Source organism: Thamnophis elegans, chromosome 17, assembly GCF_009769535.1.
Source record: "Thamnophis elegans isolate rThaEle1 chromosome 17, rThaEle1.pri, whole genome shotgun sequence".
Taxonomy (NCBI): Eukaryota; Metazoa; Chordata; class Lepidosauria; order Squamata; family Colubridae; genus Thamnophis; species Thamnophis elegans.
In genome coordinates this window covers 12,882,588-12,902,544 of record NC_045557.1, presented here as the reverse complement: position 1 = coordinate 12,902,544, position 19,957 = coordinate 12,882,588, and the positions used below count along the sequence as shown (strand labels likewise).

At 45.7% G+C, this 19,957-nt stretch overlaps 1 protein-coding gene across 1 annotated transcript; it reads left to right on the top strand.

The window, feature by feature from the left end:
* Positions 1 to 1,891: 1,891 nt before the first annotated feature.
* On the top strand, positions 1,892 to 8,846 carry TXNIP (thioredoxin interacting protein). The gene is made up of 8 exons (XM_032233960.1): positions 1,892 to 2,349; positions 3,554 to 3,626; positions 3,728 to 3,875; positions 4,224 to 4,326; positions 5,264 to 5,520; positions 6,121 to 6,277; positions 6,507 to 6,658; positions 7,631 to 8,846. The coding sequence occupies exons 1-8, from the start codon at positions 2,100 to 2,102 to the stop codon at positions 7,670 to 7,672; spliced, it is 1,182 nt and encodes a 393-aa protein (XP_032089851.1). The 5' UTR covers positions 1,892 to 2,099; the 3' UTR covers positions 7,673 to 8,846.
* Positions 8,847 to 19,957: the final 11,111 nt, after the last annotated feature.

Here is a 19,957-nt window from a genome sequence, read left to right as displayed (position 1 = left end):
TTGGGGGGGGGGGACTTAATTTGCAGGGAAGTGAAACAAAGACATAAGCGAAAGAGGAGAAAGGGGAAAATTAAAGTGTCTCTGTGTCCTAGAAGCTTCCTGTTATTTGTACAGCCCCATTTCTAAAATGCAATCAGGCTTTCTCAGCTGAGGTTGTGTTTCTTTTTGGTTTCCTAGGTTGGTGAGCTGATGAAAACTATTTTTGATACGTAATAATAATTTCATAATTTTATGAAGTCTTCAAAACAAGATTAAAAAAACTCACAGAAAGGAAAAGAGAAAGAAAGAGAGAGAGAGTGAGAAAGAGGAAAGAAAGAAAAGAAAAAAGAAAGGAGAGAAAAAGGAAAGAAAAGGGAGGGAGGGAGGAGAGAGAAAGGAAGGAGAGAGAAAGGAAGAAGAGAGAGAGAGAAAGGAAGGAAGGAAGAAAGAAAGAAAGAAAGAAAGAAAGAAAGGGAAAGAAAGAAAAGCTGGAAAGGAAAAAATGCTGAAGAGAAACAGAAAAAAGATATAAAGAAGCGGTTTTTCTATATTTACAGCAGTCCAAACATAGTTTTAACCTCTCTAAAGTTACATGGTATTATTCTTCTGTCTGTAATTTATCCTGTCTAAACATGAATGCCATAAATCACAAATTCATTCTTTTCATTTTTAGGTTAAAAAAAAAGTCAGCAATAGGCTGTCACTAAAAGTAGAGAACAGAACTAAGGAAACAATCTAGAAAATATATCATGTTTTTTCCATGTATTTCATTGCCTTTCCCATGGCTATGCCGCATTTCAGTCACATTTTGACCTTTTTAAAATAAAAATTCTCCTTAGCAAGCTCTGCTCTAAAGAATATTGGCTAGTTTTTAAGAGGACTTCTTGTTTACTTGACTTTATTTTACTAATTGGACTTCACTGTTTTATTCTCTTGTATGTTTCCCTTTTATCTTTCATGATTTTTTTCATGTGAAATTTTTAAAATAAATAAATTTAAATGTGTAAATTTTTTAAAAAAAGATGGCACAGGATTCTTTGCTCCACAAAGGCTTGGATGGACAGGTTTGGATCTGTAAATAAAGGCTGTCCACAAAGACCAGTAAATTTGACTCTGTATGATGTAAAAATAACCTTTTCTTTTGTTTTACTAAATGTTTGGGGCTGCTAATCTCAAGCCCTGGGTTTTATTTTTATGCTATTTTTATGGGTCACCCACGTCCCACATTGGGAAAGCGGTTGAGAAAACGTCATGCATCTCCCTCAGGATCTTTTTCAGTACCAAGGCTGCTGCAAAAAATATATATTAAAAAAGTCGAAACATGCTAAGAAAATAGCAAATCTATGCCATTTATTTTCCCCAAAATTAATGGCCCTCATTAACCTTAATCTAGAATTGGTGGAAGTTCCCCAGACAAGTTTAGAGCCCCTTTATCAAGTATGCTGACCTGTTATTAGTGTTAGGAGATGAAAAAATAGCTACAATATGAATATATATTTATATTCCAGTTTGAAATTGAAACTTGTAAGCAAGGGGGGGGGCAGAAAGCAGAAGTTTCTGCAATTAGGACAGCCCCACCCGGGACGCCGCGCCCGATTGGCGGAGAACGCAGCGTTCCTTCCTTTTGCCGGATTGGGATTGGTCTCCTGAGCCGTCCGTCAGCCCTTAGGTGTTTCCCGGCTCCTTGTGTTCATCATCACGGCCGGGTAGGGCTTTCCCCACACGGTGTCCACGCGCCGCCGGCTGGCTTCCGATTGGCCGCCGGGATGGTAAACACGGAGAGGGAGCCAATGGGAGCGCTGTTCACGAGCGCAGCACGCGGGCCCACGAGCCGGCCGCATGGCGCGCGCTGAGATCAACAACGGAGAGGGGCGGGGGGAGGAGGGCGGGAGCGGCTATAAAAGCGCCGCCTGCGTCACGGAGCCAGCCAGAGTGGGAGAGCAGCCGAGTAGGAGAGAGGTGTCTGCTGTGCGTCCGTCCCAAAACAAAGTCACATACAGCCGCGTCCTTCCTCGCTCGTCCCGCTTCCTATTCTTTAAAAAAAAAAGCAGCCTCAGGAGTCCGGAGAGGCATTGCATTTTTTGCAACTTTGCATTTTTGCAATTAACACAAAACCAACCATGGTGGTCTTTAAGCGAATCAAGGCGCTGCGGCTGGATTTCGAGGACAACAGCCGGGTCTACTCCAGCGGCGAGAAAGTGGCCGGCCGCGTGGAAGTGGAGGTGGCCGAAGTCACGCGCGTCTCGGCCGTGCGCTTCCTGGCCTGCGGGGTGGCCCGCGTGCTGTGGATCCGGGGTCCCCAGCAGTGCAAGCAGGAGATGGAATACCTGCGCCACGAATCGGTGCTCCAGCTGGAGGACCAGCCCGCCGGTGAGCAGAGGAGGACGAGCTGGGCTTTTGGGGCTGCTTTGGGGTGGAGGGGACTCCAAGTCCCATGAGCCTGAGAGAGGGGGAGCGCCCCTATCGGTGGCAGAAGATGGGTTTCCCACGCTTGGCATGGCTGGGGAGGAGGAGAAGTGGACAGCGGGACGTCTCGACCTCAGCCACTCTTAAGAGGGGCGGACTACAACTCCCATAAATCTCCCAGCCAATTATGGGAATGGTAGTCTCTTAAGAGCGTCTGAGGTTGAGAATGTCCTGCTCTGGGGTGAAAAGCTGATGGAATTGGCTAGAAATAGCAAATTCCCTCTGCTAAAACAATCCCTCTTAAGTTTTAAAAAGGGATGAAATCGAATTTTAAAAACAATTTTTAAAGATTGCATCCCAAAAAATTCAAGGCCCTGATTCCTAAACAAATCCCAGGATGTCTCTAGGATCTTTAGTTTTATTTATATATTTACTTTTATATATGCGTTTGTGTGTATGTATGTATATATATATACATATTCAATAACCACCCAGCTCAAGGCAAGTGATTGTGATTCTGCTTACTTTGGTGTGAAGGAGGAGGAATTGATGGTTTTAAGATAAATTTTGATTACATTGGAAGCAGTCAAGTCACTAAGGATAGAGCAAAGAGGTTTAAAAATGCTGTTAAAAAAAGAGATTGGACACTCGTTTGTTTGAAGTGGTATAGGGTCTTCTGCCTGAGCAAGGGGGTTGGACTAGAAGACCTCCAAGGACCCTTCCAATGTGTTATTCCGAGAGAGGGACGGATGAGGGGACATCCTGGGGTTTTTAAAATTTGCCCGAGTTGGATGTTTCCCAAGAAAAAGACATTCTGGGTGGTTATAGGATGTCCCTGCCAGGAGACAATTTTGGCAACCTCTCTTTAATCGGAAGTGACTTCCCCCGACCATCCAGGTGTTCCCTTGAGAGAAGAGAGGCTTTAGCTGTCAAAATTTGGCTGGAGTTCACAGCCAGAGAACGAAAGCTGGAAAGAAAGGGAAGTAAATCAGTTTCTGTAACTTGTTTTGAGTTTTTAAAGAAGACTGGTTGCGGTCCTCCTTTTTAAAAGGGAGAACCTCTTGAAATCCTTTGAAGGAAGGCTGCTCTGAATGTTTAATTTTCAGCTTGGAAAAAAAAGGGATCCATAAATCTGATTCCTTTCTTCGCTTCTTGTGATTTTTCTTAGATAAAGACGGGTCTGTCTTGCTGAGACCGGGAAACATCTACCGATACAAGTTCGAATTTGAACTGCCCCAAGGGTAAGTAAGAGATCCAATACAGACTTTAAATCAGTGTAAAATCCATCTCATGGATTTGCCCTGGTTCTCCTTTGTCTAACCTGCATTGGGTTTCTTTCCAGGCCTCTGGGCACCACCTTTAAGGGCAAGTACGGCTGTGTGGATTACTGGGTGAAGGTCTTCTTGGATCGCCCTTCTTTCCCAACACAGGAAGTCAAGAAGCGCTTCGAAGTCATGGACCAGATCGATGTCAACACACCAGATCTTATGGTGACTATCCGCTGTTTATTTACTTCCATCTTTCCTGCCTCCTGCCCATCAATCACGCAGGGTTACATTGGTTAGAATTGCAGCTTTAAATGCCTGGATGTTTTTCGTCTTCCCTCAAAACCTTTGGTGAAGTTTTGGGCTTGTGCGATGACTTTCGGGTAGGAGTTAATCGCCTGTGTCCAAGAAGCGAAATGTTTCTGGATCATTAGTTTATAACTGCCTGGCTTGAAGGAAGTTAGCTAAGGAAGAATTTGCAAGGGGGAAAAATCCAGTTGAATGTAGTTCAGAGTGGATCAGGTGCTGGTTATCCTCCAAGTATCTCACTTTTGTTGTGTGTTTCTCCCACAGTCTCCTGTCTCTGCTAAAAAGGAGAAGAAAGTTTCTTGCATGTTCATCCCAGACGGACATGTCTCGGTTAGCGCCAGGATCGACCGCAAAGGCTTCTGCGAAGGTGAGATTCTGGAGCGTGGCAATTTCTCTGCCTTTTTACCTCCACCTGTTAACTACATTTGTAAAACGTTTAGCTCTCACCCATTGGAGGTGGAGCAGATAAAAACAGCACTGAGGTTTTTTTTTTTAAGTCCAGCTTTGGGGTTTTGATCTCTTATCTGGGTTTTTTATTTCAAAACCTTTTCTACATGCATGGCATTATATTGCATATGTTAAATGGGCAAAACAATGTAGTTTAAGGCTGGTTTGTTATCAAGGTTTTTATACAGAATCTGGGTTGATTTAAGTGTGAATGATTTAAGTGGAAACTAATCAAGGGGAGAAGCAACCTACAACTAAGGATGAATTTCCTGAAAACAATGAATCAGTGGAACCACTTGTCTCCAGAAGTTGTGAATGCTCCAACACTGGAAGTTTTTAAGATGTTGGATATCCATTTGTCTGAAGTGGTGTAGGGTTTCCTGCCTAGGCAGGGGGCTGGACTAGAAGACCTCCAAGGTCCCTTCCACCTCTGCTATTCTCTATTCTGTACCCTAGGGAAAAATATAGTTTGAAACTATTGTGGGATTTTTCTTTTCTTTTTTGGTTATCTAGGTTTTTGTATAGAACAGTGTTTCTCAACCTTGGCGACTTTAAGTCCTGTGGACTTCAACTCCCAGAATCCCCCAGCCCGCATAGCTGGCTGGGGAATTCTGGGAGTTGAAGTCCACAGGACTTAAAGTCGCCAAGGTTGAGAAACACTGGTATAGAATCTGGATTTGAATGAAATCTTGGGGGTGGTTTTTTTTTTTAAAGAAAACAGCCTCCCTGGCAACATTGAATTAATTTGAGGGGATTCATAGGGTGACCGGAGCACAGACTCTCTCTTAAGTGCAAAGGCTGTTAAGTGCTCTTGAGGGTCTAACCTCCCCTCCTCCTCCTCCTCTGCTTTCCCCCAGGTGATGACATCTGCATCAATGCCGACTTTGAGAACACCTGCTCTCGGATCGTGGTGCCCAAGGCAGCTATCATAGCCAAGCACACCTACCTGGCCAATGGGCAGACCAAGGTGTTCTCCCAGAAACTCTCCTGCGTCCGAGGCAACCACATCACCTCCGGCATGTCCGAGTCCTGGCGGGGAAAGACACTCCGGGTCAGGAAGATCAAGCCATCCATTCTGGGCTGCAATATCCTGCGTGTGGAGTATTTCCTGCAGGTGAGGGCATTTCCTTGGAGGCAGAGCCCCAACCCTACAGCTCTTACTTTGCCCCCCCCATCGCAGGTCGGGTTAGATCTAGTTAACAGAAGAGAGAGGATATTCTGTAGCTCAGGGTTGATCTGCGAGGTCCTCGGTGCTCTCTGAGCTTGCTGGTTTCCTGGCAAGACTTTTCATGACCCAACTAGGTAACATCATCAGGTCTAAGGGATGAGGAGGATGTCCCTGGTGCTCTCTGAGCATTGTGGTTTACTTGCAGGCGTTTCATTGCCCAACTAGCTAACATCAGTGCTAGGAGTCAATCACAGTCCTCTTCAAGGGGTTAAATTAAGCTTCAGAATCCAGTTTTTAATTTGTTAATTGATTGAGTCTAATAAGATACCGTCCAGCTTCAGCTAGCTGTGTGATTTAGCCAAGGTTTGGCCCCAGAACCTAAAATCCAGGGCCCCCATCCTAACCCCCTTTTCCAGGGAGGCTCTTGAGCAATCCTGCTTTCTGGCTGCACATGGGGATTAAGCTTTTAAGAATTAAAGAGTCTCTCAACCAGGTGTTGCTCCCACCAAGCAATTCCTCACCGTTGTCCCTCTCGTCCTTCCACAGATCTACGTCAGCGTCCCGGGCTCAAAAAAGATCATCCTGGAGTTGCCCCTGGTCATCGGCAACAAATCCAGCTTTGGCAGTCGCAATTCCAGCATGGCAAGCCAGACCAGCTCCGAGATGAGTTGGGTGGATCTCAACATCCCCGATGCTCCAGAAGGTGAGAGGCCTCGATGTCTTGAGAGTCAACCCTTCCAGGGGGAGAAGGAGGAGTCTCCATGCCTACCTCTTGAGGTGGGCTGTGTTGGGGGGCCCTTCTGAGGAACCTCACAAGCCTTCTCACTGGCTTTGTATCTTGAGAGCAGCCTAGACCACCCGCCTTTTGCAATGTCCGCAACTGCCCCCTTGACGTCCAGAGTTTGACTCCCCCCTCTCTTTCCCTCTCTTAGCGCCTCCATGCTACCTGGACATCATTCCCGAAGACCATCGGATTGAAAGCCCCACCACGCCTCTCTTGGACGAGCTGGACAGTTCCTTCGACAGCCCCATCTTCATGTACGCTCCCGAGTTCAAATTCATGCCACCACCAACCTACACAGAGGTGAGATTTCTATTTATAAGGGAATTGGGGGGGACGGGAAACTACACAAGTCAGTTTTGCAGAGTTATTGGGTCTTGTTGTAAGCAGGAGGGTCTGTTCCAGGTTGCCTTGCCTGGGGGGGGGGTAGCTCCCCCTTCCACTCCCCCAACCAGGCTGGTCTGGGGTTGAATTGTGATGCTGGCAATCAGTTTATGAAAACCCCCCTCCCAATTCCTCTTGAGAATGAGACAAATTAACCCCCCTCAATTCAAGCTATGATTTCCAGCTGAGTTTTAGTTCAATCAGAATAGAGTTGGAAGGGACCTTGGAGGTCTTCTAGTCCAGCCCCCTTGATCAAACAGGAGACCTTACAGAATAACAGTGGGAAGGGACCTTGGAGGTCTTCTAGTCCAGCCCCTTTGCTCAAACAGGAGACTTTACAGAATGACAGAGTTGGAAGGGACCTTGGAGGTCTTTTAGTCCAGCCCCTTTGCTCAAACAGGAGACTTTACAGAATGACAGAGTTGGAAGGGACCTTGGAGGTCTTCTAGTCCAGCCCCTTTGCTCAAACAGGAGACTTTACAGAATGACAGAGTTGGAAGGGACCTTGGAGGTCTTCTAGTCCAGCCCCTTTGCTCAAACAGGAGACTTTACAGAATGACAGAGTTGGAAGGGACATTGGAGGTCTTCTAGTCCAGCCCCCTTTGCTCAAGGAGGAGATCCTTACAGAATAACAGAGTTGGAAGGACCTTAGAGGTCTTCTAGTCCAACCCCTTTGCTCAAGCAGGAGATCCTTACAGAATAACAGAATTGGAAGGGACCTTGGAGGCCTTCTAGTCCAGCCCCTTTGCTCAAGCAGGAGACGCTTATACAATTCCAGACAGGTGGCTGTTCAGTCTCTTCTTCAAAAACCTCCAGATTTTTTTTAGTCTGCACCAAGAAGCCCGTTTCACCTCCGTTTGACACATCCCCCTTTCTGTTTCTTTTTTTCAGATCGATCCTTGCACTCTCAACAACAACAACATTGTCCAGTGAACGCTGAAGAAAAGTCCTGGCGTGGCTGTGATTTTATCCAGCTTTTTTTTCTCTGGACTTTAAAAGAAAAAAAAAATTGCCCTCGTAGCAATTCTGCACACAGCAGAAAAAGGCACAGAAAACTTTCAGTCGTCAAATCGACTTCTCAGGAAACAAGGAGCAAGAAACCAACTTCCTTGGTGCCTTTACTTAGCACACGTGTTCCAGATGACAAAAAAAAAATGGGGGCATGTATGGGGGGGGGTGTTTCCTTCCTCAAAGCCTTTGCAGAGCGTGTGCCCCCCTGCAAAACTGACCGGTGCTAATGCAACTTGTAGGGTGGTTTAGAGGCAGGTTCTTGGAAGAAAATCCTCATTTTTTTCCCCTCTTTGGAAAAAAGGGGGAAAGAAGAAAACTCCAAAAAGATTTGGAGGCTTGGTAGTCGGGACTTCACTGCTACCCAGGCAGCACAAAGAAATGTGCATATCTCTACAATTTCTGTAGTCGACGAACAAAAAAAAAGGGCTTCAGCCATCTTCGTGCTTTGGGTGTGGAAGGGAATAATTGGCTGGAGGGTTTTTGATGATGTGGGGAAGGGGAGAATTTCCTGAGCTGCTCATATTGGGGGGGGGGGGGCTTAATGGGAGCTGGGATTTTCCAGTCATTTCAACCCCACCGTCTTAAATAGTGGCAGCCTTGGAAGGAAGGAGCATGTAGGGGGGAAGAGTGGATAGGTGAGGAGTGGGCTTCCTCTCGCCAGGAGAAAGGAGGAGAGAGGAGAAGTGAAGAAAGAGAAGTAGAAAGCCTTTTATAGCAGTAAAACCTGCAGCATCTAAAGGCTGAGAGAGCCTATATAAGCAAATAAAAGCTTGTTGAACAATGCAAAGGTAGCAACTCGGATCCTCTTGAGTTGTTAACTTTTTTTTATAGCACTTAAATATTGTTATTTTTTTTGTCTATAAATCTGTTAAGCAACCTTTGTTTTTTTGGTAAGGGAGAAATCACTGTTTTGCCTATGATCTCCAATAGGTGAGCCAGTGTTTGTGTTCAGAGGGGGGGGGGATTGATTGGCAGGTTTGAGAGGGGGGGAGGTCTCAGCATTGAAACCCTCCCCCTTTCTAGGGGGCCACCAGGAGATCAAAAATGCTTTTGCCACAAATGGTGCCAGAAAAATCTGCATTTACAAAAACGAATGTAGACAGATAATCCATCAGCAAAGAGCTTTAATCTTTCAAGGAGCATTTATGTTTGGTCCATATCCATCCTGCGACACTCCCGACTTGTTTATCGCCAACTTGTGTGTTTTTGTTCTCCCCGCGTCAGAAAAAAAATGCACTTGAAATGACTGCACTGCATAGCCGAAGTGTTAATTCATCCCAGGTTTTGTTGCCACAAATACCTTTGTGTGTCGCAAATGGGTGTACTGATTGTTATTATTTTCTTAAAACTGTTTGTTTCACTGTTCTGCTTGTTTTGTATTATTTGCCTTTTAATTATATTTTGTACTGTTGAACTAAGGTGTATAAAAAGCCTTTTTCCTAATAAATTATCAAAATGTTAAAACGCCGTGTTTGGTTCTGATTTGAGGGTTGGTGTCAACCGCAAACCTTTTCTGCAAATACAAGTTCCTTGTAAGCACTTTTAACAGAGTTGGAAGGGACCTTGGAGGTCATCTAGTCAAACCCCCTGCTCAGGCAGGAGACCATTCAATATTTCTGACAAATGGGCAGTCCCCTCTCTTCTTGAAAGCCTCCAGGGATGAAGCTCCCACAACTTCCGAAGGCAACTTCTCTTCCATGGGTTGATTGTTCTCCCTGTCAGGAAATTCCTCCTTATTTCCAGGTAGAATCTCTCCTTGGTCAGTTTCCATCCATTCTTCCTTCTCTGGCCTTTGGGTGCCATGGAGAATAGTTTGGCCCCCTAACTCCTCTGTGGAAGCCCCTCAAATATTGGAAGATGCTCTCCTGTCTCCCCTGGTCCTTCTCTTCCCTAGACCAGCCAGGCCCAGTTCCTGCAACCGTTAAGTCAACACTCATACTGGCGAATGGGTAGGGCTGTAAGTGGACTTGAAAAACAACGAAAAATCTCACTTTTTAATTTTACATTAAATTCTAGGCATCCGTCTTTCAAGAAATGCTTCCTTCTAAAACTTTCCTTAAGCAAGGAGGCAGGAATAACAGAATAACAGAGTTGGAAAGGACTTCAGAGGTCATCTAGTCCAGCCCCCTGCTCAAGCTAGAGATCGATTCCATTCTGGACAATTGGCTGTCCGGTCTCCTCTTCTTTTTTTTGTAAAAAAAAAATAGTATTTATTAAATTTTCCAACATTGAAAACATGAAACACAAATTTATACCTATAACAGCTTTTCCATATCAGTATCAATATCTTTCGTAACAATCCTATTTGCAAAAATTCTAACTCTGTATCACTATCCCAGATGATATTCTTATTTAAGTTATGATAGCATCCACTTACGCATCAGAACTGTATACTTCTTATAAATTTTGCATTCTATATATTATAGAAAGGACTTCAGAGGTCATCTAGTCCAACCCCCTGCTCAAGCGAGAGATCGATACCATGCCAGACAAACGGCTCCTCTTAAAAGCCTCCAGGGACGTACCCACAATGTCTGGCAGTGAGAGTTGGGTGGGGTGAAAATGTAAAACCTCCCCACAATTAATTCCAAAAAGGTTTGGGAGAAAGGAATCGAAGTCTAAACTTAAACTGATAAACTTGTGTCCTTGGACACCTACTGCTGCTGATACTATTGGTTGTGTTACCTGGGAGTCTCAGTTTGGCTACTAGGGAGAACTCTGGGTTACACCAGGTAGCTGTTGACTCTCTTCTTTCAGCTCCCGGGACTCTCCTGCGCAAAATGGTGGCATTTAAACAAGCCACAACAAGGGTTTATTTTGTGGCTCAGCATCGTGTATGGAGCAGGTCATACAAAATACAGAGTAACACAGTTGGAAGGGACCTTGGAGGCCTTCTAGTCCAGCCCCCTTGCTCAAGCAGGAGATCCTTACAGAATAACAGAGTTGGAAGGGACCTTGGGGGTCTTCTAGTCCAGCCCCTTTGCTCAAGCAGGAGACCCTTACAGAATAACAGAGTTGGAAGGGACCTTGGAGGTCTTCTAGTCCAACCCCCTTGCTCAAGCAGGAGACCCTTACAGAATAACAGTTGGAAGGGACCTTGGAGGCCTTCTAGTCCAGCCCCTTTGCTCAAGCAGGAGACCCTTACAGAATAACAGAGTTGGAAGGGACCTTGGAGGTCTTCTAGTCCAACCCCCTTGCTCAAGCAGGAGACCCTTACAGAATAACAGTTGGAAGGGACCTTGGAGGCCTTCTAGTCCAGCCCCCTTGCTCAAGCAGGAGACCCTTACAGAATAACAGAGTTGGAAGGGACTTTGAAGGTCATCCAGTCCAGCCCCCTTGCTCAAGCAGGAAACCCTTACAGAATAACAGAGTTGGAAGGGACTTTGAAGGTCATCCAGTCCAGCCCCCTTGCTCAAGCAGGAGACCCTTACAGAATAACAGTTGGAAGGGACCTTGGAGGCCTTCTAGTCCAGCCCCCTTGCTCAAGCAGGAGACCCTTACAGAATAACAGAGTTGGAAGGGACTTTGAAGGTCATCCAGTCCAACCCCCTTGTTCAAGCAGGAGATCCTTACAGAATAACAGAGTTGGAAGGGACTTTGAAGGTCATCCAGTCCAGCCCCTTTGCTCAAGCAGGAAACCCTATGCCACTTCAGACAAAAGGTTATCCAGCATCTACTTAAAAACTTCCAGTCTTGGAGCCTCCATCACATAATCTGGTTTGGGCCTACTACAAGAGTGTCCAACCTTGGCAACTTTTAAGACTTGTGGACTTCAACTCCCAGGATTCCCCAGCCGACATTGCTTTAAGGTGGTTGGGAAGGTCAAAGGACCTCCCAATATTTACTGCAGAGACCACCACACACGTCCATGATCCACTTCTTAGAGGGTGTTGCACAGCCTTGGCAACTTGGAAATGTGTGGACTTCGATTTCCAGAATTCCAGAGAACTTAAAGTACAGTGGCTACGGAATTCTGGGAGTTGACGTCCATCCATCTTAAAGCATTTGGGACAGGGGATTCTGGGAGTTGAAGTCCACCTGACGTAAAGCATGCTGACTGGAGGATTCTGGGAGTTGAAGTCCACCCCTCTTAAAGCATGCAGGCTGGGGGTTCTGGGAGTTGAAGTCCACAAGCCTTCAAAGTTGCCAAGATTAGAATCCTGGTGCCCCCCTGCAGTCACATGGAGACCTGCATTACAACCGCCTCGACTCGTGACCCTAATTCTGGTCTCAGTTGAGGTCGTAACTTGAGGTCTACCTTTAATGGTAGTTGGAAAGTTGATTTTGAGCAAAGAGTGCGCCAACTCTGATAACCGGGCTGGGTGCAGTGAAGCCCCTAACCTCGTCTGCCTTGAGAAACAGTCTCCCATGCGCTGGCCTTGAAAGAAAGCATTAATCAATAGATGTATTGATCCCTGGAGATTTGAATGGTCTGACTAAGTTGTAGGAGAGAATTCATGGAAATGTTCCTCTCACGGTGCCTATTTTGGGACTTCCTTCCGTCAGATCTGCTCTTGAGTGAGCCAGAAGAAGCTGTGAGATAGTTGTGCTGAGCTGTTTTTCAGCTCCCAGCAGATTTCCAAAGAGAATAACAGAACAACAGAGTTAGAAGGGACCTTGGAGGTCTTCTAGTCCAACCCGCTCCTCAAGCAGGACACCCTATGCCATTTCTGACAAGTGGCTCTCCAGTCTGATCTTGAAAATCTCCGGTGATGGAGCACCCACAACTTCTGGTGGCAAGTTGTTCCACTGGTTAATTGTTCTCACTGTCAGGAATGGCTGTGCAATCTCTTCTTGAAAACCTCCAACTTGTCTGGCTGCTCTTCTTCCTTCAAGTTGTCTTCCTTGAGGTCTCCTGCTTCTCCATGGCCAGTCCTCCAAGTGAAAGGAAACCATTCTACATCGACGAAGTCTTCCAGTCGTCCAAGCAAAGTTTTCTGGAAATTGAGTCATGGCAACAACTGGACTTCTTTTCTTGTTGGTTCAGAATATTTTCCTGCTTCTCCAAGTGGCTTCTTCAGCCTTGAAGGCCAGTTGCCAGGATTCAACTTCCAGAAAACTCTACTGTTCATGTCTTCACTGAAGGCCTTCCTCCATCCTGCATCTTGTAGAAGGAAAGAAATATTGGAACCACTGAAAGTTCAGTCAAAGATTAAGATGCTTACAATCTTCACACAATACAGCATGGAGAGAGAGAAAGAGAGACCAAGAGAAAGAGACAGAGAGACAGAGAGAGACAGACAGACAGACAGAGACAAAGAGAGAGAGACAGAGACAGAGAGACAAAGAGAGAGAGAAAGAGAGATACAGAGAGGCAGAGACAAAGAGAGATACAGAGAGACAGAGAGAGACAGAGACAGAGACAGACAGACAGACAAACGAATGATAGGCTGATAGGAGAGAAAGAGAGAAAGAGATACAGAGAGGCAGAGAGAGAGAGAGAGATACAGAGAGTCAGAGACAGAGAGAGAGACAGAGAGACAAAGAGAGAGACAAAGAGAGAGAGAGAGAGAGAGAGAGAGAGAGAGAAAGAGAGACAGACAGACAGACAAACGAATGATAGGCTGATAGGAGAGAAAGAGAGAAAGAGAGATACAGAGAGGCAGAGACAGAGAGAGAGAGAGACAGACAGAGAGAGAGACAGAGAGAGAGAGAGAGAGAGGCAGAGACAGAGAAAGAGAGACAGACAGAGACAGAGAAAGACAAAGAGAGAGACAGACAGACAGACAGACAGATAGACAGACAGACAGAAAGGAAAAAATTATGTTATAGTATGTTATAACAGTATAATAGGGTTGGAAGGGACGTTGGAGGCCTTCTAGTTCATGTGTCCTATTATGGCTGATCGTACAATCAGTCAGATGTTGAGACTGAATTTGGCATTCTTGTCCACCTCTGGATTTTCTCCTGGGAAAGGCAGATGTGGAAGTTTGATGGGGTTCCAAATATTATTGCAGGATTTTAAGCTGTTCCGAATTCGTTTTGCAGTTGACTGGCGTTGAGTTTGTCAATTACGATAGCGTTCAAGGGATGCTCCAGATGTTTTGGGATTGTACCACGACGCCTATCACTATTGCTACTACCTTTCTTTTCTCTTGCCACGGTCATGTTTTTTTTTCTACTTCCAGGTCTTTGTATTTTGTGGTTTCCTTCTCTTCTGCTCTGTCTAGATACGGCCACTTCCACGATCCAGATTCCTTTTGTCGTCCTTATCGACAATTGTTAAGTCAGGTGTGTGTTGTGCAGCAGCTGCCTTTCTGTCTGAAGTCTAAAGTCCCAGAACAATTCCGTTTCTTCGTTTTCTATGATTTGCTCTATTTTAAATGGCCCACCAGCTCTTGCTGGCAGGCCAACGGGATTTCTTGCACGCTTATTATGGTGCCAGCCAGATGTTGAGACTGGATTTGGCCTTTATGTACACCTCTGGAGCCCTTCCCTGGGATAAGCAGATGTGGATGTTTGGTGGGGCTAAAGGTCTCATCATAGGATGGAAGCTATTCCAAATAAAGTCCCCTTTTGCAATTGACTGATGGTGAATTTGTCAATGCCGGTAGTTTTCAGGTGAATGCTCCGGATGTTTTGGAATTATTAGCCAAACGTTAGTACCTTCCCAAATGGTCTGCTTGGGAGATGCAAGCTTCAAACTTCCAGATTCGTTCGGCTACAGTTCCCACCAAGGGAAGACACCCCGTTTGGAGACATCTGCAAAACTTGCTGCCTGTTGAGTCAAGATTCCAGAGTCTTTGGCCAGAAAACACCTGGTTTCCCCCCAGGGGAAAAATGATAACGTTTCCCTTTTGCTTTCCTGCAATATCTCCTATCTTTCAGGAACCACCTTGGTGGCTGCGATTAAGTGACTCACCCCATAGCGGAAAAAACAAATGAAAACGAGAGAATTATCTGGAGCTGCCAAGTGACTGTTTATGGGTAAGCTGCCAGCTCTGGTAGGAAGGTGAACAAGGACGGTAGAAGCCACAAAAACCGGTGAAATCTCGCTTGGGGAGCCCAGAGCCAGCTCTGCAATCCAGAGCGGCCAAAAGTCCCTCCTGGAGCTGCAAAGGGGACGTAAGAGGGGCCTCCAGCCAAACCAATCTCATGCAACATAGAATCCTGGGGACTGGGAGGGACCTTGGAGGTCTTCTAGTCTAACCCTCCCCTGCTTGAGCAGGAGACTGTACACCGTTTCAGACACCTGGCTGTCCAGTCGCTTCTTTTTTTAAAAAAAATTTTTTTTTATTAAACAAGTTTTTTTTTCAAAAAAGACTTTTTTTTGCAATTTCCTTCTGTACAACATTTCCATCTTGGTATACATCCATTGTAAATACACTCCCACCCCCCTTTACTTCAGTTTTTATTTGACTATACATATGATACTATTATACACATTCCTTAATTTACAATCCTTCATTCCATTTATACAGGTTTGTTCATCTCTAGCATACATTGCTAATTTCTAACTCCTGTGTCTTCTTCATTTAGCCTTTCCTTAAGCTTTGCACCTGCCCTCTAGCCATTTCTACCATTTCCATACCATATAATATTCTGTTTCCTCCTTTTCTTTCATTTCTTTTGTAAGTTTGTCCATCTCTGTTTGTCCAATCTTCTTGAAAGCCTCCAGGGATGAAGTTCCCACCACTTCTGGAGGCAAGGCCTTCATCTTCTTAATTGTTCTCCCTGTCAGGAAATTCCTCCTTATTTCCAGATTGAATCTCTCCTTGGTCAGTTTCCATCCATTCTTCCTTCTCTGGCCTTCAGGTGTTTTGGAGAATAGCTTGACCCCCTTCCTCCTCTCTGTGGCATCCCCTCAAATATTGGAAGATGCTCCCCTGTCTCCCCTGGTCCTTCTCTTCCCTAGACCAGCCAGGCCCAGCTCCTGCAACTATTCATTGTTATGTTTTACCCTCTGGTCCCCTCATCATCCTGGTTCTCTTCTCTGCACTCTTTCTAGAGTCTCAACCTCTTTTTTGTATCGTGATGACCAGACCTGGGTGCAGGATTTCAAGTCACCAGATCCTCTCAAACCATTTCTTTCTCAACTTCAACAGTTTAGAGACATCCATGTGTCTTAAGCTATTGAGGTTGAAAAAGTTTGTTCTGAAAGGTTCTGCTTGAAAGATCTCCAGAAAGGAGAATTTCAAATCCCAGTTCTTTGGCAAAACAGCTCCTTAGGCTGGTCCTCACACTATAAAAAAGAGATTGAGACTCTAGAAAGAGGGCAGAGAAGAGCAACCAGGATGATGAAGGGACTGGAGGCTAAAACAGACAACGGACGGTTGCAGGAACTGGGCCTGGCTAGTCTAGTGAGGAGAAGGACCAGGGGAGGCAGGAGAGCATCTTCCAGCATTTGAGGGGCTGCCCCAGAGAGGAGTTAGGGGGTCAAGCTATTTTCCAAAGTACCTGAAGGCCAGAGAAGGAAGAATGGATGGAAACTGACCAAGGAGAGATTCAACTTAGAAATAAGGAGGAATTTCCTGACAATGAGGACAATCAACCCATGGGACAGAAGTTGCCTTCGGAAGTTGTGGGAGCTTCATCATTTTCAAGAAGAGACTGGACTGTCATCTGTCAGAAATGGTGTAGGGTCTTCCTGCTTGAGTGGGGGGTTGGACTAGATGACTTACAAGGTCCCTTCCAACTTTGTTAATCTGAATCTATCTAAAATGATCAAAGGTCTAGAGACTAAAACACATGATGAACGGTTGCAGGAACTGGGCCTGGTTAGTCTAGAGAAGAGAAGGACCAGGGGAGACAGGAGAGCACCTTCCAATATTTGAGGGGCTGCCACAGAGAGGAGGAAGGGTGTCAAGCTATTGTCCAAAGCCCCTAAAGGCCAGATGAGGAACAATGGATGGAAACTGACCAAGGAGAGATTCAACCTGGAAATAAGGAGGAAGAACAATCAACCCATGGAACAGAAGTTGCCTTCGGAGGTTGTGGGAGCTTCATCCCTGGAGACTTTCAATAAGAGACTGGAGTGCCCTCTGTCAGAAATGGTGTAGGGTCTCCTGCTTGTTTGGGGGGTTGGATTAGATGACCTCCAAGGTTCCTTCCAACTCTGTTATTCAGTAATGGAGCACCCACAACTTCTGGAGGTAAGTCATTCCATTGATGGATTGTTCCAACCATCAGGAAGATTTAGGTTGAATCTTTTTTTTTGATAAATGTGGATGTCCATTTGTCCAGGATGGTCTGAGGCCACACTGACTCCCCCTGCCTGGGAACAAACTCAGCAGCAAAAATGAGATGGTGACCTTTGTCCAACATCTTTGGATGCCCAGCCTCTGCCAAGCAAATGGGCATCTGATACCGGCTCAGCTCAGCAATGTGGGCTGCCTTGGATCAGCTCCATGGCACGACCGGCCTGAGGGACAGGTGGGGACGGGGTTTGCAAGCCAACCAGGGGAAAGGGGAGGCCGGGAGGAGGAAGGATGTGGAGGGTCATGGTGGAAACACAGCACAGAGGACCAATGCTCCAAGCTAAAAATGGAGCTTGGGGGTTAGAATGACATTTTCTTTCACTGGGGAGCCCCCACTGCTCTAGAGCTTAAGGCACTGGGAGACGGTGAGTTCTAGTTGTGCCATAGCCATGAAAGCTGGCTGGGTGAATTTGGACCAATCACTAGTAGACAATGAGTTCTAGTTCCACCTTAGCCATGAAACCAGCTGGCTGACTTTGGGCCAACCACCAGGAGACTGGAAGTTCTAGTCCCGCCTTAGCCATGAAAGTTGGCTGGGTGACCCTGGGACAATCACCAGGAGCTGGTGAGTTCTAGTTCTGCTTAAGGCATAGAAGCTGGCTGGGTGACTTTGGGTGAATCACCAGGCGACAGTGAGTTCTAGTCCTGCCTTAGCCATGAAAGCTGGCTAGGTGAATTTGGACTAATTCCTAATAGACAGTGAGTTCTAGTTCCACTTTAACCATAAAACCAGCTGGGCTACCACTCTATAAAGCCTTAGTAAGGCCACACCTAGAGTCCTGCATCCAGTTTTGGTCCCCACACCATAAAAAAGATGCTGAGACTCTAGAAAGAGTGCAGAGAAGAGCAACCAGGATGATGGGGGGACTGGAGGCTCAAACAGATGATGAATGGTTGCAGGAACTGGGCTTGGCTAGTCTAGGGAAGAGAAGGACCAGGGGAGACAGGAGAGCATCTTCCAATATTTGAGGGGCTGCCCCAGAGAGGAGTTAGGGGGTCAAGCTATTCTCCAAAGCCGCTGAAGGCCAGACAAGGAAGAATGGATGGAAACTGACCAAGGAGAGATTCAACCTAGAAATAAGGGAGGAATTTCCTGACAGTGAGGACAATCAACCCACAGAACAGAAGTTGCCTTCGGAAGTTGTGGGAGCTTCATCCCTGGAGGCTTTAAAGAAGAGACTGGACTGTCCTCTGTTGGAAATGGTGTAGGGTCTCCTGCTTGGGCAGGGGTTGGACTAGAGGACCTAGAAGGTCCCTTCCAACTCTATTAATCTTTTGCACTCCGATTCTGAACTGGGGGCCCTGACCCCTAAATCCGGATCAGCCCCAGGCCGAGTTCACCCTGGTGGAAGGTGAGGCTGAGCCACCATACAATGAAATGATCTTCGTGTTCCTAACCATTAACTCTAAATGGCGCTATAAAGAACCCTGGTCTGAATCTACTCACTTTATTACCTCTGCAAGTTTCTTCCCCTTTTTTGGTTCTGAGTCACAGCTGAAACCAGGGTCCCTCCTCCTTGGCAGCTTTCAGACATGCAGACTGCCTTTTGCACCCCTGGAAGGTTAAAGGCTGCCAGGTATCCACTCCCAGGGAGAGCCAGTAGATCAGAATGACAGAGGAATAAAACGGAAGAATAAAAGAATGGCAGAAAATAACAGAACAAAATAACAGCATGACACAATACAATGTTGGAAGGGACCTTGGAGGTCATCTAGTCCAATCCCCTGCCCAAGCAGGAGACCCTGCACCATTTCTGACAGAGGGAAGTCCCCTCTCTTCTTGAAAGCCTCCAAGGATGAAGCTCCCACAACTTCCGAAGGCAACTTCTCTTCCATGGGTTGATGGTTCTCCCTGTCAGGAAATTCCTCCTTATTTCCAGATTGAATCTCTCCTTGGTCAGTTTCCATCCATTGTTCCTTCTCTGGCCTTCAGGGGCTTTGAAGCTTGACCCCTTCCTCCTCTCTCTGGCAGCTCCTCAAATACTGGAAGACTATTATGTCACCAGGAGGTTGAACTATAAGACCCCTTGAGGTCCCTTCGAGCCCTAAGATTCTGTGACTTCTAAGTTTCATTGCTATCCATCTTGGCTGTTATACATAATTAAGTTTCTTGCTGATAGAGTCGTCCTCAATTTACAACAATTCACGGAGCATCAGCTCGAAGTTTCAACGCACTGAAAAAAGGAACTTACAACTGAACCTCGCACTTATGACCATCATAGCATCCCTGCGCTCAGAATGGGAACTGGCAACCCGCATATACTTCTGATAATTTCCACATCCCAGGTTGTGTGATCCCCATTTCAACTTTTCCTTGCTGGAACCAAAATAATCATTTCCCACAAGCGTCCCAAAGGCGCTTTTTTTCAAGAGGCAACTGGACTTCCTGGTTTCTCTGTGAAGACATTTCGCTTCTCATCTTAGAAGCTTCTTCGGCTCGGACTGGATGGAAAAAGCTGAAGAAGCTTCTCGTATGAGAAGCGAAATCTCTTCAAAGGAAAACCAGGAAGTCCAGTTGCCTCTTGAAAAAAAGCGCCTTTGGGACAAGGGTGGATGGCTGAGCATCTCCACAGACATTTCCTCCAGACGTTGACTCCCCCTCCTCACAAATAGACCTCCTGTTTGAGCATCTGTGTAGTTTGAACACTTTCACATTAATGTTCTCCTTTTTATGTGACTTTCAGAGACCTGCCCAGGGTCACCTTCAAAGGAAGACAAGAGTCATAAAAATTTAATAATAAACAATCAAACATATAAATAAATAGAATTTTGAAAACCTTTTTGGGAAAGAAGCAGAGGCCAAACAAACCCAGAATAGAATAGAATAGAATAGAATAGAATAGAATAGAATAGAATAGAATAGAATAGAATAGAATAGAATAGAATAGAGAATGGGATGGGATGGGATGGGATGGGATAGGATAAGAAATAAATAGGAATAGTAGAATAGAATAGAATAGAATAGAATTAAAGTATAATAGGATAAGGTAGGATAGAAAATAAATAGGAA

Bases quoted from the DNA above. Each gene is read 5' to 3' on its own strand.
- TXNIP (XM_032233960.1), top strand. From the start codon at position 2,100: ATGGTGGTCTTTAAGCGAATCAAGGCGCTGCGGCTGGATTTCGAGGAC. The intron at 3,627-3,727 runs GTAAGTAAGAGA...GTTTCTTTCCAG, and splicing joins GAATTTGAACTGCCCCAAGG to GCCTCTGGGCACCACCTTTA. The intron at 6,659-7,630 runs GTGAGATTTCTA...TCTTTTTTTCAG, and splicing joins CACCACCAACCTACACAGAG to ATCGATCCTTGCACTCTCAA.